The sequence below is a fragment of the Panicum virgatum genome, chromosome 2N, assembly GCF_016808335.1.
Source record: "Panicum virgatum strain AP13 chromosome 2N, P.virgatum_v5, whole genome shotgun sequence".
Taxonomy (NCBI): domain Eukaryota; kingdom Viridiplantae; phylum Streptophyta; class Magnoliopsida; order Poales; family Poaceae; genus Panicum; species Panicum virgatum.
Window position 1 is genome coordinate 62,025,820 of NC_053146.1, and position 23,249 is coordinate 62,049,068.

Here is a 23,249-nt window from a genome sequence, read left to right on the forward strand (position 1 = left end):
ATCGACGGCGGCGCGAGGCGCCAGCCCGTCGTCCAATGTCCATCCGTGTCGACCCGCGGGGGGGAAGTCAGCCGCGTATATGATTGGGGCCGTGGGCAGGCGACAGCGACGGCCGCGGAGGTGGCAGCCCACGCGTCCCCGCCGAGGCGCGCCGGACGGCCGCGACGCGACGAAACCGGCCCGCCACGCCACCACCCCCCAAGATACGATACGGCCGGGGAGCCCGCGCGCGGCGACGGGCCGATCGCGACGGCCGGGGTCGGGGTCGAGCCCGTACGTACAGACGACGACTGCGACGGCGAGGCCGCCGCGCCGGCAGTGCGTCGTCTCTTTCACCGGCGGCGAGATGCGTGCATGGCCGCATCCTCCCAAGCTAGTCCTGGCTCGGCAGATGCCTGCCCAAGTGTGCGCCTCAAGGAACGCTACTTTGTTGTTTGTTCTCGTCCCGCCGTGCGTGTGGCTCTCGGGCGCCCGGCCGGCATGCTGCTCGATATCCTTTTCTACACGTGACGCCGTGACTACTGTGTTCCCGTCTATCGACAGGAGTTTCAAGTTCAACTGTTGGGCGTCCACACGTACACATCCTCCATCGGTCAAACTTTCAAGCAGAGGCGATAGCAATGCCACCCCCACATGTTGATTCGCACTCTATCTCTCGCGCTGACACACCTCAGCTCCTACGTCACACTCACTAGCTAGTTTGGAGTAGTACATACTACGTGTAAGATCCGTTTTTTACTTTCGATAATTCCACATTGATTTTTTACTCCGCCCGACAGAAACACTGTAGCTTCATCATCGCTGGATTACAACTTTATCTTGCTTTTGTCCTCATGTTACAGCTTTTGGGATCATATCCTACCAGCCGCACTGGCCGTACAAATTAAAGCACGTGGGAATATTAGCAATCAGTTGATCAGCACGAGATCATCTGCTAGTAGCATTTGATGAATTAGCTCCACGCGATGACCAAACAAAGTTTAGTCGAGACTCAAAAAATTTAGCAAAGATATAAATGTTAATAGGTGGTAAAGTTTACCAGTCAACTTTAACTCATCCAAACAGGTAGACCCTTAGTTTGCCAATATATGATTAGGAACTAGTAAGAATTCCCATAAAAAAAGGGACTAGTAAGAAAAAAAGGTTGATATTTCCTTAAGAGTTAAGACCAAGATTTTATATGTTTATTTATTAATTAGCTAAATGCAGCTCTCGAGACGAGGTCATGGCGGCTGCATCCATCTGGCGGGATTTGATCAAAGGGGAAACACTTAGCTACAAAGCTTGTTTACACGTACACGATTACGTGCATGCATGCAAACGTTGACTTGCCCTTTTGTAGACACCGTATATGCATGCGACAAAATGGATGTATCGATCAGAGGTCAGCTGCAGTGTGCCACAGTACTGCTTACTGTAGGCACACACTTGCTCTCCGCGGATTGATTGGCCTTAAGGCATCTATCAAGCAAGCTACTGTATCAGCACAGTAGACACATGGAAAATCTTGCAGGTCGTGTCAACTATCAATGAGTCATCCATTCTGGTGACCATCGTCGAACTCGATCGGACTTAAAAGAAGTATTGGTGGCCAACAGGAGTCCAATACATATATATATATATATATATATATATATATATATGCATATGATATACTATGTGATGTGTTTCATCACCAGTTGCTCAAAGCACCTGTATTCCGCTCGGTCGGCAGAGGGAGCAGGCAGGAAGCAGCAATCATTAAGTTGCGTCGCACACCACACTAGCTAGTGCTAGCTAGTGATCTGTTTTTCTCAACCATTTTTAAGAATTAGTATCGCCTAGTATATCATGTGACCATCAGCTATGACCGTGACAGTTACTGGTGTCCTTATTCAAGCTTACAATATTTTCTCCGTCCTTTTTTGAATTATTTGCTCTGCTTTTTTTTTTGTATTCCCTCCACACAGTCCCCAATCACATAATAAGGAACCAAAAGATCGAACGCAAGGGTGAATAAACTAGTAGCATTCTAAGAAAAGCAACCCTAATTTTCTTCGCTGGAGACAAGGCGGTGATGCGAGCGAGAGCGACAGCGGCCGCCTCCACCAATCGTGGGAGGACACCTTCGCGGTGTTTCCCCACACTGACACGCACACCACGCGACCCAATTGAAACGACGAGAATTACGGTGAGCCAAGAGAAACAAATCCAAGGGAGTTGAAGCTTCTAACTGTAACCACATGAACGAACTGGCATGAAGAAGGTGCAAACAATTCTGTACAAAATGGAGTCCCTGATCCATGAGATAGATTTCCGTTCGCCCCTTGGGGTGGGACGAGAGAGAGATGAAGTGTTGGACCTAGTAGTTTGGGTGTTACATGTAGTCGCTCACATCGAGGAGGTCCGACAGTTGCAAGTTGAACAGCGCGGCGGCGTCGCTGCTGCTCGCGCTCGCGCCGCCGTACGTCGTCGTGCCGGCGGAGGTGGAGTGATTCAACCCGGCGACGGGGCTGGACGACGGTGTGGACACGCCGGAGCCGACGTTGTGGTTGTTGTTGCTGCTGCTCGTCACCGTGCTGCTCCACTGCTGGAGGTTCGACGCGTCGGGCTGCTGAACCATCTGCATCAGCGCCGGGACGTCGAGCTGGCAGTCGGCGGCGTAGCCGGTGGGCGGCTGCATGCTGTGGCAGGCCGCCGCGGCCATCTCCTGGGGCTGGTGCTGTTGCTGTTGAGCGGCGGCCGCCAGCTGCTGCGCCACCGTCGTCGGGCTCGCGTGGACCAGGTCCGGAATTTGGCACGCGGCTACGGCGGCCTGCTGCTGCATGAACTGATTTTGCCCGCCCTGCTGCGGCGGCGGCGGCGGCGCCATGGCGGCCGCCTGCGCCATCTGCGCCTGCAGCAGCCAAGGCAGAAGCTGCTGCTGCTGCTGCTGCTGGTCGGCGATCGCGGCCGAGCCCGAGAGCAGGGTGGTGGCAGCGAGGCGGAGCAGGTCCGGGTAGTTGGCGAGCGGCTCGAAGGCGCGGAGCGTGTCGAGGTCGGCCTGCGTGGGGTAGTAGGCGGCGGGCTTGAGGAGCGCGGAGAGGTCGAGGAGGTCGAGGCGCGGCGCGTGGGTGACGGGGTCGATGCCCCTGCGGAGCAGGCGCTTGCGGATGTGCGTGTTCCAGTAGTTCTTGATCTCGTTGTCCGTCCGCCCGGGCAGCCGCGCCGCGATCGCTGACCACCTATCAGCCAATCATTCACGCATCAGAAACCGTACTGGTACGCTCACCGACTACTTCTACTAATAGAGGGAGCAAAAACAGCGAAGCTATAGCCAGGCTAGCTTGCCACAGCCAGCTCTGTCGTCGAAGAGAGGGGAAAATAAATTGCTTGTACTACTAATGCTTACTTGTTGCCGAGGATGCTGTGGAGCTGGATGATGGTCTCCTCCTCCTCGAAGGAGAAGCGGCCGCGCTTGATGTCCGGCCTCAGGTAGTTGGTCCACCGCAGCCGGCAGCTCTTCCCGCACCGCGCGAGCCCTGCCATGGGAAGGGGATGGGGATCGATCGAGGTGAGCATGCATGCATAGACCGAGCCATCCATGTCTGCAAAGCGTATCGTGGTGGTGATCGAGATGAATGAGATCATCGGTCGGTCGGGGGCGCTCACCGGCATTCTTGGGGAGGGTGCGCCAGTTGCCCTGGCCGTGCTTCTTGATGTAGGCGACGAGCTTCTCGTCCTCCTCCGGCGTCCACGGCCCCTTCTTCAGCCCGCTCTTCTCGCAGCACGGCGCGCGCCCCATGGATCTCGCTTGCTTCGCTAGCTTCTCGGGATCGAGCGAGGGCGGCGGCGACGGCGACGCAGCTCGTGTGGAAGCGCGGCGAGCGAGGGGGAAAAGGCCCGGCTTGTCTCGCAGCTAGCCACTAGCTACAGCCGCAAGCAAACGGAGGGGAGGGAGCAGTAGTCAGGCCGGGATGGAGGAGCGTCGTTGCGCTCCAGCTACAAGGGTGTGAAATGGAGCTGGGGAAGCGGACAGCAGGGAGGTCGATCGAGTAGGGGTGGGGGCGGGGGGCACGGTTTATAAAGGGCGCGAGGGCGACCGGGTGGGAAGTCAACAGGATTCGGTGCCGGCCTTTGTGTGCCGCGCCCGCGACGTGGCCGACGGCCGCGCAGGGCCGCACAACAGCGGCTCAGCTTCCGTCCGCCCGCCCGGCGGCATCGGGTGGAAAAAGTTTGCTGGGGGCACGAAGAGCACCGGCGCCCCCCCCCCCCCCCCCCCCCCAAAAGTAACCGCTGCCCCGCCTGGCGCGCGCTGGCGTCCCGCCGGGCGTTCTGGGCGAAGCGTCAGCACCCGGCAGGCAGGCGAGGCGAGGAACACCAGTGAACAGACAGATCGCCAGAACGACCACACGACGGCACGGCGAGCCGGCTCCGCGCATGGGCACAATCTCGACTCGTGTCTTATCGATCCGTTGCTAGCTCGCCGGCGGACAGAATGTACTTTTTACTGCTAGAGCGCTGGAAGAAGAAGAAGAAGATCACCGGCCGGCCAGGCTTTTTACCACGGATTGTAATTGTGCTGCCAGCTTTAGTTTGTTGGGTATGTCAGCCCCGTTTAATTAAAATATCTGGCTTTTTCCCTGTTCTTGTTGGCTATGTTACGTGATCTTTTTTGAAAGTCATGCATTTACCACGTAACCCTGCTACATGGCACTTTGCTGTGGACAATGTCAATGTAATGGACGGATGTCAAGACAAGTGACTCGGACGACCGTGTTGGCAATAATACAAGAAATGGCAATTACCTTCCTGGGATAAAAAACTTAAATTATGAAACCGTACCTTTTGTATTCAAAATATGGTTTCCTGGGATTATAGTTTGTTTTAACTCAAGGTGAAAATCAATACTAGTACTTTCTCCAGGGTCCATATATAAGAACCGCGCTAGGCCCCCTAAATAAGCAATTAAAACTAACAAAGGGATTACTAGGAAAGTGATGGTGGGTGTGTGGTGGGTTTGATATTTATGACTCTTTTTGGAATAATAACCTTGACGGGACTTAATCGCGGACAAAGTAGAGAACAACTACATGGAACCCAAGAAGTGGTTGAGAAATGTTCAGAAATAGACTGGTGTCCTTTTGTCATCATCACAAATGTTATTGTGGGCCTGTATATATGTGTGTGAACTCAGTTGGAGGGTGAAGTGACTAGTTTAGTAAAAAGAAAATTTTGAATGACTATCTCTTGGTACTTGCCATTTCCTGGAAAAGGAGGGTACACGCCATCAATAAGTTCCTCGTTCTACTTTAAGATAAAAGCATTTTCCGAATCATGTATCAAGATCTATACAGAGAGAGAGAGAGACAGAGAGCATCAGTCATTTTAAAACAAAAGCATTTTGATTCACCAAAAAAAAATCTAAACCATGAATTAAGATCTATATAGAGAGAGAGCACCATCCGTCATTTTAAGAAAATTTAAACGTTTTCATAGTTTTCATCAATACTTAGCCAAAATACAAATATTTTCTCATACGACATTAATAATAGTAGGTTTGTTTGGAAAGAAAAGACCCTATGTAAAACCCGAATGAAGGATACCAAGCATGCAACCGCCTTGAAGGAGACTCACGAAGACCAATTTCTTCCAACCTTAGCCCTGGCACGTTACAATGGACCCTTGACATATACTCGATCGAGAAGGAGGCGAACAAAGGATCCCTACTCTACAGGGTGCAAGGGCGGATCCAGTGTGGGGCAGGGGCCTGGAGCCATGGATCCTTTGTTCATGGATGAAAAAGAGGAAGAAGAAAAGTAGTAAGAAGAAGAAAAAGAGTGGGGAATGAGAAATAAGGACCCCCCCCCGTCTAACTGTTGGATCCTCCACTGACAGGGTGAATAGGAGATGATCTAGAGTCATGTGCATCGGCCACCGGTTTTGGTCGACCATTTTAAGAGGATGCTGAGCTTAATTACCCAACTAGAGGATGTGGCGTATGTGATGCGTTTATAGACTACATCAACACTACGGCGAACCAAAAGTTACATTCGGTGGAAATTATGTCTTTCGAAAAAAACATTCAGTGGAAATTATTGTTACACCTTCGATTCATTGGGTACAGACAATGGGTTGTGCTAGTTGAAGGATAGTCGTCCCTATAAATAAATATAGTACTCAAATGTAATATAAAAAGATAGAGCCCTATCATTGGTAAGGAGAAAAAAATACTTGTCATTTTCCCTTCTATTTCTAAGCTCTTCTCCAAGCTTGACCCCTTTCCTCATGTGGAGCTTCTCAGTTAATTGGATGGATTAGCGATCTCCCAATAGTTTGTAGCTATACTTCATGAGGAAATAATGGTTTAAAGTCAACCAGAAAGGACGAACCAAAGCAAAATGTGCAAGACTGCAAGTGGAGGGGGGAAAAAAGATAATCAAACACTATAGTCTGGAGGACACATCATCATCATCATGATCATTAAAGGCCGTTAAGATCAAGTTTCGCACACTTGCTCCAAGCAAGACGACAACGATCCGGGACCCTTTGCTTTGCCCCGTGCACGCTGCCTTTTCCCTCTCTCTCCCCATCACCCTGGCTGGCGTTGACGGGCTCTGGTGCGCGGGCGCTGCCACCTTGCACGGCTGACGGCACGGCAGCAGCCTTGGCCCCACGCGCCCGGCCAATCCCCCGCCGCGCTCGCTCGCGGAACCTGTGCCCCCCGCTGAGGCCTCGCGCTGCGCCTGCGCCCATGGCAGCGGCGGAGCCTGTGCCTGGCTGTCCCTGCGGGCTGCGGTCCCTGCGACCCTGCCCGCCCCAGGCCTGCCCCCCTTTAATTCCTGCAGCGAGCCAGCGTGGCAGGCACTGCCGGCCGACCAAACGTCCCAGCGCCGTATCCGTACGTCCCCGCAGCAGCCACCGCCACGCACACTACCGCCGGCCGGGCCCCGGGCTGCCAGAGCGCGAAACCCCCGTTCCAGAACGCCAGCCAGTGCCCGGCGCGGCGGGGCTCGCCATCGGATGCCGCCCTCGCCGTGCAAACGCGCGCTCGCCGGCGGCTCCGGCCGCCCGCGTCCACGCACCACCTGCGCCGCGGGCGAATCGCGCCGATCCCGACGTGACCGCGACGCCTCCCAAAACTTTTGAGCATCGACACGGGGGAAAAGTTACCGTGATCTCGCCTCGTCGCGTTGGCGGCGGCCGTGCGATGGGCAAGGGCAGCAAGTGCGTACGCGTGTGTGTACAGGGCGCGCCACCTGCTGATGTGGTGCGCGCGTACGGCGACTGATGGATGGCCGAACACACCACAGGAGCGACTCGTGTGTGCGATCGCGCGTGTCGCTCCGTGCGCAGCAGGACGATAGGTTCCTTCAATCAAAGGATAATATTTGCTATTTGTTAGTTAAAAGCGGCAATCCAAAACGTCAAAAAGTTTTGCCCGAGTAAATAAAGCTGAGGCGTAAAGTAGAGTGACAACGACTAGAGAGAGAGGAGGGAAAAGGCGACCATCAGAGGAAAAATTATTCCATCCAAATGTACATGACACAGACGATTAGCGTGCTAATGCGAACTAACTTTTACCGCGATAATTCAAGGATATATTCTCTAGAAGTACTAGTAATTAGTAAATCAGTAGCTTAACTCTGTGATGAAGTCTTTTCTAGTGCGAGGTCATGTTTTAGTAGAAGAGTGCAAGTAGTATACTGTGACCCGAAGCGCCATTGCAGGACATACCACCAGAACTCTCGAAGAGCCGTTCTGCAGCGACGCGTGTCCCGGCAGCCTCCGGTGTCTACGTCAGTTGACTTCGAGGAGATCACAATAATTGCTTGATATAAAGACACGTCCACTTGTACAAGCCCAGGACATGCGGTACATTTCAATATTCGATTAAGGTTTTGACCGTTCCTTCAATATACACTACACCACAACACCGACATATAAACCCAACACCGACATATAAACCGTTATACCGACGGATAGTCCGTTGGTATAAACTTATACCGACGACACATCCCGTCGATGCTAGTCCCGTCGGTAAAAATTTTTACCAACAGACTTTACTTATACCAACAAACCATCCGTTACAATAACATGCCGACGGACTGTGTATAACTAGTTATACCGACAGACAGTTTGATGTTAATAGCTTCTTTAACGACTGATCATCCAACGCAATAATTTTATAATTGTAAAAAAATAAAAACTCATCTAATTGCAATTTAATTGTACAATGATTACATTCATTCATAACAAGGTCCCAATATAATTCTAAACAAACATTCAATTCAACGAGTGATCCATACAACATATATACAGCATATCATCCATACATGCCAAGAGTCAAGATAACATTTGCCAAGAGAGTTCTGCACTACATATGGAAAAGGAATGACATTGTGAAATAAACAGTAAGGTACACTATATGCTTTCAGTGAGGTATACTATATGCAGTAATCATTTCTGAACAGCTAACTGGTTTCCAGCCTCAGAGTTTGTCACTTGATATCTGCAAAGTAAATAGTAAGGTGTTAACAACAAGAAATAAAGTGCAAGAGAGCCCTGTGACAATGACAGATTCCATCTGTAGAAGGCAAAGGCAAAGGATAGGATTGTTGGCCGAAGCAAAGACTTATGTAGCTTATGCAAATATATTGTGCGAATAGTACTCTATTGTATACCATACACTGATGCAATGTTTTTGAGGCGCCGCGCCCCGTTCACAACGCCTAGTGTTTGTGGCGGACGCCCAGGCGACGCCATACACACATTGCTTAGGCGTTGTAAGCTAGAATTTTATATACTAGTGCAGCACATACATACCTCGTTTGATGCTTATTCTTGAGCCCAGGTTCCTTCCATTCCTTTCCAAAAGATCTTCTCCCATGTAGCATCCTTCCTCCTTGAAGGAAACTGCATGACGATTACAGAATTCAGCAATCAAACATGTTATCAGTTGTTGAGAATTAAATAGGAAATAATACACAAGAGGCAAGATAACAAATTAGCAAGCATTAGTTCATGCATGCATGAGCATGACAAATGACATCATAAGTCTGTCTCAACTCAAATACTCCACAAACTTAGACTGAAGTACAGAACTCTACAGCAAACTAATTAAGTCAACTACACCAAAGCTAAATAGGAGTGCAGGACAACACAGAAGTACAGCAAGTGTGCAGGATACAAAAGAATCCATCAGCAGGAGTGCAAATCTCTGTTTCAGCACTCAAAATCCATCATCAAACTCATCAGGATAAGCAGCCTCTCAACTACACAGATGTAGTCTAGTAATAGAAATAGACAAAAATATACAAGTTGACTTGGAGAAGATAATGAGCTACCTCTCATACTTTTTCAATATGTTAGGTTATATACTGAAGAAATTATAAGACTAATTTACTCTCGGACCTCAATTACTTTATGGAGAACAACACTACCCAAGCTTCTTGGAACAAATCCTGCCCAATTCCTAGCAGACATTTTAGTAAACAAATAGCATCTCCATGGAAAGAAAAAGATATCACAGAGGACAGATTACAATAACCTTATGCGTTGGTCCTATCTTCTCATATATATCTGCATTACTTTTCTTCATTCCTTCACCAAAAGTTGCTGTACATTCAGAAAAATCAGGAGGGCAAGATAAAATTTGTGTCCTTTACCAAACTATAAGGCAAATCTGCAAAAATAAATAAATAAAAGCTAACCGTAAATTGCAATACAATCAAGGAGATTAATTGAACTGTAACTTTTCTGCACATAGATAATTGGTGGAACATGAAAACTTGTCGACCTCATGTCAATAGAATTAGTAGAAAATGGCATGGTTAAACAGATACCAGTCATCAAAATCAAATCATAAACCATCTTTAGTCTATTGACATTGACACCATCAAATCCTTAACTATCACAATGCAACTAAATCTGAGCATGAATTTATATCAATAATAAGCTATCATGTTCACCGATTTTGAATAAATAAATTAAGATATGGCATCTCAATAATAGTTATGATGTTCACAGATTAGAGAATAAACAAATTAAGATATAGCATCTAAATAATAGTTATAATGTTCACAGTGACTACCGCACACATGGTTAAGTGCAGTTCAGACAGCATCCCAATTTTTTTTTACTGCAGATTTCATCAAGATTGAGAAAAAAATTGATACAAAGCCTAAGGGATTGCAGATCCAGAACTTTGAGCCAGCAACGTGCAGATCCACCAAAGGCCTTCACGGGTTGGGGGCAGAAGGCGAGTGGACTACCCAGCAGTTGACCCAACCTAGCACCACAAGATTTGGAAATCAAGACCATCACAAAATTCTTGAAACGGAACACAAATTCACGCGCATTGCATGGAGCTCCTTTTGCATTACCTGTGGATGTCGTCTTCCCAGCAAGATGGATCAAAAGAAAGGGTTCGAGGGGGGTTTCAAGATTGGGCTCGAGGGAGGAGGCGCTGGACCTTGGGGGACATCAGGATTCAGCGGCACTGTGGGCTGCGAAACCCTAGATCGAACCTTGTCGGTGAGAGGCGGCGGCGACTGGCGGAGGCGACCAGCGGCTTCGAGGTGAGCGCAGGGGCCTCCTGCGAGCAAACCTGGAGGAGGGCCGCTCTCCTAGGCCCCCTTCTGCGTCAATCTTGGTTGGCATGGGAAGCAGAGAGAATGGGGAGGGACGGGGAGGCGTGAGGCGAGGAGTGCACGGGGCGGCCCATGGCGGGGAGTGGTCAGGGTAGCGCGCATGAGAGGAGTTGGAAGGCGGCGGGGATAGGGCGGCGGCGGTGCTCGACGAGGATGGGCAGCGCGCGGCTAGCTCAACGAGGATGGGGCGGCGCGTGCGAGGAGCTGTCGGGGCAGCACCGGGTATTGATAGTTTACGGTCAATCGTACCGACCTACTTTTTTCCATTTATAGAATTTTTTTTGTCGTTTCTGATTAAAAAAATTTAAAAAAATACAAAAAACATTTCAAGCAAAATATTAGAGCAGAAAAAATTTCAAGTAAAAAAATTTAAGACCAGGAAAAAAAATTCAAGAAAAAAATTGGAGAGCACAAAAAATTTCAAGAATTTTTTTTTGCGTCATTAAAAAAATATTCATCCGAAAAAAATCAAAAGAAATTCAAAAAAATTGTTGAAAAATTTTTGCAAAAAAAAAGGAGGCGCGCGGCGGCGGCGGATCTGGGCGCCTCCCCGCCGCCACCGGCCCGCCCCGCCGCCTCCCCGCCGCCGGAGCCGCCCTCCCCGCCGCCGCCGTGCGACGCGCCGCGGGCGGGCTCCCTGCGGGCCGCCGCCGCCGTGCCGCGGGTAGAGCTACCCACGTCCGCCGCCGACGCGCCGCGCCGCGGACTCGGGGCCGCCGAGCTCGCGGGCGGAGCTCCCCGCCCCGCCGCCGCCGCGCCGCGTCGCGGACTCGTGGTCGCGTCGCGGCCGCAGGAGGAAGGAGAAGGGAGGCTGCAGGAGGAAGGAGAAGGGGGGAGGCGCGCGCGGGGATGGATCTGAGAGAGGGACGGAGGAAGGAGAAGGGGAGCAGCAGGAGGAAGGAGAAGGGGGAGGCGCGGCGCGGGGATGGATCCGAGAGAAAGGGACGGAGGAAGGAGAAGGGGAGCAGCAGGAGGAAGGAGAAGCGGCTTGAGGGAGGAAGGGGAGGCAGCCATGGAGGATCTCGTCGCCCCTCCTCCACCGCGAGCTCGCTGGCTAGATCTCGATTCGGCGCGGCCGAGGAGGGCCTGCCGCGGCCTCCTTTCCATCCGCGCGCGAGCAGGGAGGAGTAGGCGTGGGGCACCGCGATGTGGAGAGGAGAGAGGGAGGCCCCCGGCGGCCGGGCTGCTCCGCCGAGCCGAGGAACCGAGGTTGGAGAGAGAGGAGAGGAATACGGTGGAGAGCAAGAGAGACGGAGAGAGCGAGACGGAAATATCTAGGAGGCGCCGGTGGAGAAAAAAAAGAAGTAAGGGGAAGCGAAGGGGGAAGGGGAGGGATCGGGGGCGGCGGACAGACCGGAGTGACCGTAAGGTGGAGAAACTTACGGTCACCCGCATATTCATCATCGCGGGCAGCACCGCAGCACGCTCAAGAGCAATTGGGGGTGGCGGCGCATTGTGTTGGGGGTCTCAGGTAGGACACGGGGTGATGCAAGTTAGGGTTTGTGGTCTGATGGGCCGGCTAGGTCCAGGTGCCACCAAATTTTTTTTCATGGATACGCCAAAATCAGTTACTTTTGCCGGCTGATTGTTCGATGTAGTATAGAGATTTGCCGACTGATCATTCATAAGTAAATGTGGGTACATTTACCGACGGACAGTTACTCGGTGAAACAAAAATCAACGACGGACCATCCATTAGTAATCTTTACCTACAGACTGTCTATTGGTAATATTGCACTTTTAACGACTGACTCCCGTCGTTAATTTGGTGTTGTGGTGTAGTGATACATGTACACACACCGGCGAAATAAAAAAGCTAGACACGGATGATTGGGACACTTGCACTTTATTGGTAAACTAACATTGCAGAATGAATCGCCATTGTAGTAGTTAATTTTAGTTGCCCTATAGGAAATAGTGAGACTATTTCAAAAGATGAAAAAGGACCGAAAAATTTGCAAATGTCAGCAGACACTGAAATTTAAAAGAGCACGTAGCAAATTTCTAGAAGCTAGTAGCCACTGAGAATTTGTTTTGAGGGAGGGTACATTATATTGCTGCACTATTTTTCTCAGTTGTTTTACGGTTTATTCTGACTGATAATACAATCATCTGAAAATGCATAGTCGCATTGAAGCCTCAACAATTTGTGTAGTATGTAGCGTGCATGTGCAGGGTTGTTATTATATTTCAGAAAGAAGAAAGAAAATAAACACTACTAGTAGTAGCTATTAAGTAGCTAGATGTGCCCTAGGTCAGCATCCCAGAAACAGAAGAGAGAGGGGGAAGATGGAAAGGCTGCAAAGAGTGTAGCTCAAGGAACAGTGATGCATCCAAGAGGGAGACAGCAGGGGGGTCGATGGAGACGAGAAGATCTCATCCACTCCATCAAACGTGCAACTAAAAGAGTCAAATCACATCGAATGCTTGTAATGTCAGGCTTTGGTTAATTGACTCGGTCGTCCAACCAGGCACCTGAACGCCACTGCCTTAGTTTAAGCAACTGGCTGCGAAGTCCAAATTAGGCAACCTCAGGTTCCCAAGTTGCTCCACTAACGGTACGGATTCACACCATTTCCCGTCGACGCTTAGAATGAAGCTCATTTGCAGACACATATACAGTACTGATCGATGATGGGAACATCTATCATCTCATGAAAACAACCTTGCATCTACTTGACTGTACTAGCCAGCTCTTAGAGTTTAGGCCACTTGATGCGTCTCGTCCTTCTCGAAATTTATATGAAGTAGCATCAGCCTGTCACTGTTTCAGTTAAGTGAGCGAGCTCAGCTTCCTGTACGTATATGCTGCTGTTGTTTACGAGACAGATTGGACTTGTGGAGAACCTAATATAATAAGCTAAGGGTGCGTGATTATTTGCCGCATCAATTTCATTGGTAAATCGGTTCCTTGGCAAGCAAATATTCTCATAAATTTCACGCAAAAGCTTTGCACGACATTGCAGTAAGAAGGAAGGAGAGAGGAAAACAGATCATATTCAAAACCGTACGATAGATGAATTCTCTCGTTTCATTTCACAACGTTTTCCAATATCTCGCATGTAACGTAACTGACCGGTCACAGTGCAAAAGCAGTGCTGTTGTGTCACGCGTGTGCTGCGTGCAACCACATGGATCGCTTGATCGATCTATCGCTGGCGGGTAGCTTATTTGGCAAGGTGAAGTCTCGCTGATGATGAGCTCAGGCGTACGTACGTGCCGATCCAACGGTACGGATTCGGAGAGGAAATCCAGCGGGTGGGGTTAGATTAGCCGACGCCAGATTGACAGGGCCGCGTCCAACCTGCAGCGCGCCATCGCGCATAGTCTTACAGCGCATCCTTACTTTAATTCGGTCCGTACAGGGGCCGCAGTTAACAAATAAAGGCAAATTTAAATTCATTTCGACGATTTCAGTGAGATCACACAGAGAAGAGCTAGCACTCGAGATCTCTCCTGTAACTTCCAGTGATCGCTACTACTGGCCGGCCCTATTTGCCAATATAAAATACGCACACAGGCAGATACAGAGACATCTATATATATACGTATTGTTACATACTACACAGATAATACTAGTATATGTAGTTAGTAAAATACCCTGGCTAGCTATAGCTATGTGTATATATATGTGTACTAGGTATCGTAGCTAGATTACGATAAGCTTCAACATCCCACGCGGGATAAACCGGGCTGGATTTGGAAGTAACTTTTAAATAGTGCCCCCATGTCTCTCGGCAAGGAGACACCCGCCATCTTCCATGCATGCGCTATCCAAATTATGGCCGTGTTTGGTTGAGGCTGTAAAAAATTTCGCGAAAACTTTTTAGCCCTTCGACCAAAAATTTAGAATAGTAAATGAAGTCTAATTACAAAACCACCTCCACAACCCCCCGGGTAAATCGCGAGACGAATCTAATGAGGCATTTGACCGCGTGATTAGAGGATGATTACTATACCATCACTGTAGCAAATCATCAATTAATTACCATCATTAGATTCATCTCAAAAATTTACATCCGTCCCTGAAAAGGTTTTGCAAATATACTTCATTTAGTACTTCATGCATACGTTTTTCTTTTTGTGTAAATTTGATGTGATGTTTTACCAAACATGGCCTATATGAACCTAGCTAGCTAGCTAGCTACCACACACACTGACACTCCCCCCAAATTAAGTACGGTTTCGTCAAAGACAGCGGCAATTGTTATCTCCGTAATACTCGACTAGGGCCCCCTACGTGGCGCTTCCCGAGTGCTCCGTGGCGTATGCCTCTTGCATGCCCAAACTTAGTACACCAGTAGGACTTGTTGTATATATAAATATATATGTGTATCTATATATTTATATACCATATATATACATATATATATATGCGCAAATAATGCTTGCATCGGCAGTTTGACCCCCGCCCCTACCATATATACATGCGTACGCGAGCGGCGAGAGCGAGAAGCGAGGGTTGTTACGAATAGACGCGACATGCACACGCACCAGCAGCCTACGTGTCCCCAATAATCTAGCGGTGAGCGGGCATATGCCCGGCCCTGAACCTGACCCTGCTGATCTGCGCATTAGTTGGGCGATTCGCGCGAGATCTGCTGTGAGGTCACCGGTCGCGCCTGCTTCATCCAAACGTTGACGTTTATACTACTATACACGTACACACGCACTGCTTGTGCTGGTTCTAATCTTGCTCCTTTTGGCCTTTGCTAATCTAGTGTAATTAGTTTATTTATTTATTGTAGAGGGGAAAAAAGTACCACGACGAATTGTTTGAAAAATCGGGTGTAGGCATCGTCGTCGCGAGTGACTCGTCGGCCAGTCAAGGTGCTGGCTAGCCAGCTGGCTGCTGTACATGTGCGTGCCGCCGAGCGGATCGTCCTGCATGTACAGATACTATAGACTATAGAGTAATGGAAAGTGTAAACTAAAAAGAGACGATCGAGCGGCAACGACGTGCTCTGACTTTGCTGTTAATCCTGACACTTGGGTGGTGTTCCTTTTGTGGGTAACACCTGTGATCGATGGTACTGAGTATCTCAGCAGGACTGACCGCCACCGGCCGGGAATGAAGTCACATGCCATGGATCAAGGTAAAATACTAAACAAGTACACACTCCAGCTAGAGCATACGTACGTACGTAGCTTAATTATCCAATATATATTCTACACCTGCTAGAACGTTCATCTGCTGATGGTGACTAGGCCAGCATGACGGCCTTCATGCACATAGCTGAGGCGACCTCTATGATCTCTAGCTAATCCGGATTCTTTTATGCATTGTTTCGGTGTTCCCAAATCGCAACCGTTCATTATATATATGGATCCAAATTTATTTATTTATTTGCCAACGTTCATATATATTAATATATATGATCGGTCATGTGGCTAAGCGCGCGGTCGAGGCCGGTGTACGTGCACGCCGGCGATGAGGTGTCCAAGTTAGCAGCAACAACCTTTGAAACAACAGCACCTGTTCGATCTCGCTCCCGCTGCGCTTGCGTTTGCCGACCGATCTCGCTTGTCGCGCTGCACCGCACGCATCACGCGAGCCCTAGAAACAATGCCCGGATAATACACGGAGCCGCGGCGAGTTGCCTCTGTGGCTGCGTGCCGCCGTGACCTGGACACGAGCACGCGCACGACCTTCTTCTCCCAGCCGCTCGCATGCATCGATCGCCCGGAGTTAGCAGGGAGTAGATGGCCGGGAAACCATTATGGTCTCGCCCCGTCAGCGCCCGTGCATGGCCCGCCACCATGCACACGCCAGCCAGGGCATGCGTGGGGGTCGGGTCTACTTGCTCCCGCCATTTGTTTAAGTTCGTGTGGCTCGAAATGGCAAGGACGCATCCGGCGAGTGGGTGTGGGTGCGCAGTGTGTATCTTATGTGGCATTATTGGCATCAGGATCAGGAATAGTTGGTGGCGCCGCGGACAGCACACTTGCTTGGTCCTTGACCATCGATCTCTTCCATGCTCCATCGCGCGCGGATCGGCCCGCCGGCGGCCGCAACCTGATCGATCGACCGTTCAGAAGCTTCACGATGAGGTTGGAGGGGAAAATAAAATGGAATGGTCGGTTTCTGTGTGACTGGAAATGCGCGGGGCTGAGAAAAGAAATTAAAACTATACATGCCTCTAGGATCATGATTCGGAATTGTATATTCAGCCGTTTGACGTCTGTTTTCCGGCGGTTCATACGCTGATGATGATATGACGGTTTGGTTGGTCCTGCTGAAGAAAGCCTGAAAGCTCGCAGCTCATCTTGCTCCTGCTAACCCAGCTGTCAAGGCTACTTGTTGCGTTCTTGCACAAGTTGTTGCGTGTTCAGCCCAGTTTCTACTTTGTACAAGACAGGCAGCAAATTAAAACTCACCCAGGCGGACGCTGTACACATGGATTGCAGTTCAGCGCACAAAAATATCGATCAGAGCTTTTTCAGACACTACCGTTTCATCAGTTTCCGCGCCGCCGTTATCTGAATTGAACCCAGGTGGCTCTCCGGTCCACTCGTACATGAACAACATGTGATTTCCGTTCGTCAGGCAGGCAACACTTGCCGGAATGGTTGACTCGGAGCGACAGGTACCCGGCCGGCCGGTTTCAGATCAGGATAAACTCCTCGAACCCAGGGAATTTTCCACCGTGCTTGCATACGGGAATTACATTATCCTGAATGATTCTTCGGCCGCGCAAGCAAGCGCGACTTTTTCTCCAGGAGGAGGAAGAACATCGGATCAGTGGCGCTTCTTGTGCGGGGCGGGGGCAAAAGTCAGCATGGATTGCAACGACAAGCCAACCACAGGCAGCTTCATTCGCGGAAGCCTGACGTGCCGCCGTTGGGGAAAGCAACGCTGATGATTTGGCCATGCGGGTTTTGGTTAGGCTAATCATGCTTTGGAAGCTGGTCGATTCTGCATTAGGACCTGAATGAGCAATCAGGTCGTTATCCTGCGGTGATGCAGCCAGGGGATGCCGTCCTTTCCGCGTCTTTTTTCTTCGGTTTGAATTGGTGGCCAAACATCATGTCTCTGCATGGTGCCCTCCTGCCTGACTGGTCAGAGATTTCTTCCCTTTAGTTTTTGCAGGACTCAGGTGTATGTGTGCGTGGACGTCGTATGTCCATATGAGAGCAGAGCATCAGGGTTGCACAGCAGATTCACACATTGTAAAGGCAAAATGCTCGGGATCTTTTGTGAAAAAAAATTGGGCACGAAAATGACAAAGGCGAGCATCACAGCTCACACGAATTGCGTCTGGATTAAGTTTCTTGAGGATTTGTTCAGCATATTGCTTCGAGAAAATTGTGCGATTCCATTCATGTAGTGGTAATGGCAACAAAAGTCATATGGACATGCTTTGTGGTTTCTCTACTGAATGTGAGACCGAATACAATTTGATGAGGGTCAATATAGTTGATTCCAGAAAAGCAATGTGTTGGGGTGTGAAGCTATATATGCAGCTACTTGTAATTAGCAGAGATCATTTCCACAAGCTTGTTATGCAGAGCACCATTTGTCACAAGAACGCCGCCCGAAGGGTAGATGATTCTGCGAGAAGTTAGGTCAGCTGCAAGATCCAACGGGTTTCCACTCCAGTCACTGATCTGTCAATTTCAGAAAGTTACAAGATCACCGTGGTTATAACGCTAACAGTGATGATCTGGGAATTGAGTTGACATTTGACATGGTCTTGTCTTAACAAACAAGGAAGGTACAAACCTGACCGCCAGCTTCCTGCACGCAAATTACCCCAACAGCATGATCCCAAGACTATGTAAACAGTATGAATAGAAAGGGTGATCAGTACACCAGCTAACTAAGTCAACAAGTTGCTTAACTTGTCATGCAGGACGAGGGAAAATTGCAAGCAAACATGGCACCTTGATCTGAGTTGTCGGCTGTGCTCGGAGGACAAAAACGGAGGCTCTCCCAGAAGCTACAGTTAGATACTTGCACAAGCTATAGAATAACAACATGAAGAGCACATCAGGATGAACTCATATGCAGCCGACCAATCGATAATCATTAAGCAGGTCATTATCAACCTCAGCCAGATTTTCTAGGAAATCCAATGATAGCAGGACAGCGCAATATTAGAGAAAAATATTTAACATTTTTAGGTTGTGCTAAGAAAGTCTCAGTCATTGCTTTAAATGCCTTTTGCACATCGGTAGCACCATATGTTCTTGGAGAAATCAGTCATTGCTTGAAATGACTTAGCTCACTAGCTAGCATCATAAATCAACTTGCTAGAGGTATGATAACTAAAATTTTATGCAAGTATCAAATCACTAATGGAAGGTGCAACAAACCTTCCACAGAAAACCGATAGTAGAAGAATTTCATTCTCATTTCTAGGATCAGATTCACCCGTCGTTGAATTGAAGAGAACAGATAATGGTATCATATCCCATGTTTGGCTATCCGGAATGCAATAGCGTGCCATGTGAACAACTGAACATGAGTCAACAAAGCATCTTTTCCAAATATCCGGTGCTGTAGTGGACTGGCCAATCTCAGAAGACAGGCGCCTAGACCATGTACCACAGCCTAGATGAGATACCATAAGAATCCCTCGGTCATTACATGCAGCAGCACTGCCATCTTTCTCATTGTGTATGGTGTCATTGGTCCAATTTGGACATCCCATCACTCCAACTGTTACCTTTCCATTCACCACAAGAGCCAGACCGACCTTAAGAAATAGCAAAAATGTATGTTAGAAGAAAGAAAACACATAAATAAAAGCAAGCCAGGTTAATAGCAAATAAATTTGCTAAAGAATCCTGAATTTGTCAGTCCATGCTGAATGGCAAGTCAGCAACAATAACAAAGTGCTGCAGAACTCGGGGAAAAAGAACAAGACTCATAAAAAATATGCATGAACGTTTTTCACATCAGTTAATCGTTAATGATGTGAAATCATTATAATGTCTTGTAGCAATGAGGGTGAGGATCATCTGGAAATCCTCAAATGACATGCATTGGCATTCCATGAATCTTGTGACAAGTAAATAGCAGAGTGCGAGGTATATTGATTAAGATCTAGATTCAATCATTCATCTGGATCACTTATGCTATATGAGGTGGACAGAGGTGACTCCTGAGGCAACCTACAGTAATATCAATATAGAAGATTCTAGAACAGTGGGCGTGCCTGGCACAAATGTGGCACCAAGAAATTACCCAAGATCCCCGCGCTTGCAGAATGGAAGAAAATTTCGTGCAAAAATTATGCAGCCTATTACTAAAGTGTAATGGTTGTAACATTGAAGAACATCTTGTATCAATGGCTGAATAAAGCATATCAGTGCCTGATCAACAGCATGTAAAGATGAGTTTTAGAAAGAAATTAGGGAATCGTACCACATATAGAGCATCATCGCCTCTCAAGAAACCTTTGGTGCCATCAATTGGATCAAGTACCTTCAAATCAAAGCATAAACTTTATGATACATGAACTTGGCATATGCCCAATAAATGAATATAACTTCAAAGAACTGGACGTGTATGATAAATAAAACACGACAGCTTACTGATTACCCAATAAGTAGCAGGGTTTGAATCAAATGAGACAGCATCCTTGCCTCCTCTATCAATTGCTCTCAGCACATCATCTTGAGTTAAAAGTGAACCACTGTTGCTCACTTTGTCTGCAACTCCACTAAAAATTGACTCAACAAGTACATCACTACTATTATCATCAGCGTTGGATGACCTTAGCGATGCCGAGTCCTCTTCTGCCACCAGAGGTATTGATGGGAACAATCTCTGGAGTTCTTCCAACAGCAACATGGTAAAATATGGCATTAGACAAAGCCGCAAAACTGAACTTCGAAATTGTGCTATGGATTACCCAAACTAACAAGGGCCTGCACCCCGAAATCCGCAATTGTGACAGGAGTTTGGTCATTCTTTTCAAGAATACTCTTCCCAACTGAAAACAGTGACCACTTCACCTGTCAAAACGTACAACCGAAGAGGCAAAACAGAGTTCAGACATTTTTTTCTAGTGAGATGTCAGTCAAACATTCAGATTTGTTCAACCAAATCTGAAAGATAACTCACAAAAATTACATGTTGATACAGTACAGATTATTGGCTGCTCATCATACAAAGCAAACCCTGTTGAACTTCCGGAAGTACTATGCTTCTTCAATAATATCTCAAATTCAGACTAGATCAATGTTGGTTATCTATTTGAATGATGCATGAAAATTTGTTTGAGTACATTCAGCATCAAGTGAATTATTATACCTCAACATTTTATTTCCTTATGTAACCCACATAGCATGAACTTACCTCTACCATGGTTAGTGTTTCCTGTCCCAGGCATAACTATATTCTGTTAAGACTTTGACCCATTTTGTCTAGGAAAATGAAATGGCGTGCTCTAGCCTATAGGTATAAAAAGTGAGTGTACCCGGTGCTGAAAGACTCCACACAAGGTCTCTAGGCAAGGGAATTTCTAGAAAGCCTTACCCTTGCTTAATTGCAAGGAGGCTAGGGAAGGGAATTTCTGGACCATGACTGCCCTTAGTTAGTACATGCACTACTAAGCAGATGGTCATTTTGAATCCTTTTGTTTAAAACTAATTAAATAACAGTTTATGCGAATGAACGATGCAAACCACTTACACGTATGGCGAACACACGCCTCAAAGGATGGTTTTACTGACGTTTGTGGGTGCACAGAAAATCAATGCTATTAGGATCACAAACCTAGGTTATAGTAGTAGCAGCAGAGCTTAAAGAAAATCAAGACTCAAGAGGATGCTATCAGTACTATATTGTTGCCTAATGTGCAAATTTATTAATTTCTACTCCCTCCAGACCCTTTTTTAAGGCGTATCTTCGTTTTTCATTTGGGCCACAATATAGAGCGCTCCATCAGTACCAAGGCAGGCATCACGAGCGAAGTAAAAAAAAAACAAAGCGTCATCTGGTTGCACCGTTTTGGTAACTGCCAATCAGCGCAAGGCATTCGCGAAACGATTCGTTGTGGGCATGCGCGCATGGTTCTACAAGATCGCAGCAGCCAAGCGTATGTTGGGACAAGCGCGGGACCTGGTGGATAATTATGCCACCACCACGATGACGTCTTGGTATTTGGGTTTAACCTCAACGAGCCTAACAAATGGGTCTGGAGGAAGTAAGCATCAGTACATGTAGAAAGAAACTTTGGATCGAACAAGTTTCATGGCTTTTGATAGCACGGCATTGGATTGACATCATGGTGCTCCACAAATTAGTAAAGACAGATGTTTCTAAAGAAAAATCAAAACAATGTTGGTCTCAAAAGATCAAGCCTTATGCAAAATAGTTGACCATTTAGATAATTTCTGTCCAGTCGCACTGTTGCATTGCCAAGAAGCTGTGAGCCTGTGAGAGCCCATTCTGCCATTAGGAACATTTAATATATCCCCAATGATTTTTCTCCAAAAAAATATATATATCCCCAATGACAATGATGACATTGACACGAATTATACGCACGACTGCCTACTACATCAACTGACCCCGCCAAACTGAAATTGATCCGGCGCTGATGTCTAAAAGCGAAGCCTCTAATTTTATCAAATCAGTCAATCATCAGGAGAGGGGATGAAGTTAACTCACGTCAACGCAGAGGCGGCAGGCGCGCTCGACGGCGGCAGTGGCCGCGGCGAGCTCGCGGTGGTGGGAGGCGCGCTCCGGAGGGAAGGGGAGCTCGTAAGCCCCCGCTGCGACAGACACGGCTGCATCCCCAGGCCCCAGCCGCCGCCCTGTCCAGGAACGAGCGCGAGTGAGCCTGTGAGCAAAAGCGGCGGCGGCATGCGACAGGTAGGGTAGGGTTAGGTTCCGGATTGGCGTGAGTTCGTTCACCTGACAGATACGCGGGTGTGACGAGGAACCGGCGGGAAGTACAGCCCGCCGCGGCCGGCGACGAGGAGGCGGTGCGGCGGGAGCGAGAGGTGGAGGAGCGGCATGGCTGTGTCGGGCGTGAGCGAGACGCGAGGCGCGGCTGCGAGGTCGCCGCGGGGGAATACGTATACGTATTCAGATGAGTATATTCGAGATGTGGTACTCCGTCAGTTCCAAATTGTAGGTGGTTTGATTTTTTAACTCTAAGTTTGATCACTCGTTTTATTCAAAAATTTGTGTAAAACATCACTTCTCTTGTTGTGACTTGTTTTATTAATACAAGTTCTCGAAGAATGGTTTAAATTTGACTATGTTTGCATAAATTTTTTGAATAAGACGAGTGGTCAAATTTGGTATCAAAAAAGTCAAACGACCTATAATTTGGAACGGAGGGAGTAGAAGACAAAATACGCTTTTTACATATACCTCTAATTGGGATCGCGATTAGGACGGTGATTTTGCTGACTTGGATGTCACATTCTCTTTGGTTAAAGTTAATTTATAATTAATCATGAGTTGGAAGCTAACTCTAACTTCTAACTTAGTTAGAGACTTAGAGTATCCAAATAGGACCATTGTGGTAGGGATCCACAATGTACCCTAATACATTAATACATTATGGCTCTATTTGGATCCATGAGTTATTTTTTATCCATCCCTCAAATAGCCCAAATAATCATATAGAGAGCCAAATATGTGGGTTATTTTGCGGCTATTTAGAAATAACCCAC

At 48.0% G+C, this 23,249-nt stretch overlaps 1 protein-coding gene, 1 long non-coding RNA gene and 1 pseudogene across 5 annotated transcripts; all 3 read right to left on the reverse strand.

The window, feature by feature from the left end:
* Positions 1–2,218: 2,218 nt before the first annotated feature.
* On the reverse strand, positions 2,219–4,003 carry LOC120661664 (transcription factor MYB102-like). The gene is made up of 3 exons (XM_039940573.1): positions 3,631–4,003; positions 3,371–3,500; positions 2,219–3,203 (listed from the first exon to the last, which is right to left on the reverse strand). Exons 1-3 carry the CDS (start codon positions 3,761–3,763, stop codon positions 2,357–2,359), a joined length of 1,110 nt encoding a protein of 369 aa, XP_039796507.1. The 5' UTR covers positions 3,764–4,003; the 3' UTR covers positions 2,219–2,356.
* A 4,173-nt stretch (positions 4,004–8,176) lies between these two features.
* On the reverse strand, positions 8,177–10,835 carry LOC120661665. 4 transcript variants are annotated; one of them, XR_005670016.1, is made up of 5 exons: positions 10,344–10,835; positions 10,165–10,249; positions 9,509–9,643; positions 8,785–8,874; positions 8,177–8,470 (listed from the first exon to the last, which is right to left on the reverse strand). It is a non-coding gene; the product is annotated as an uncharacterized LOC120661665 (long non-coding RNA). The 4 variants fall into 4 exon arrangements; XR_005670018.1 differs by having other exon boundaries at positions 10,137–10,249; XR_005670017.1 differs by having other exon boundaries at positions 10,052–10,249.
* Positions 10,836–17,869: 7,034 nt separating this feature from the next.
* On the reverse strand, positions 17,870–22,614 carry LOC120661666 (annotated as a pseudogene).
* Positions 22,615–23,249: the final 635 nt, after the last annotated feature.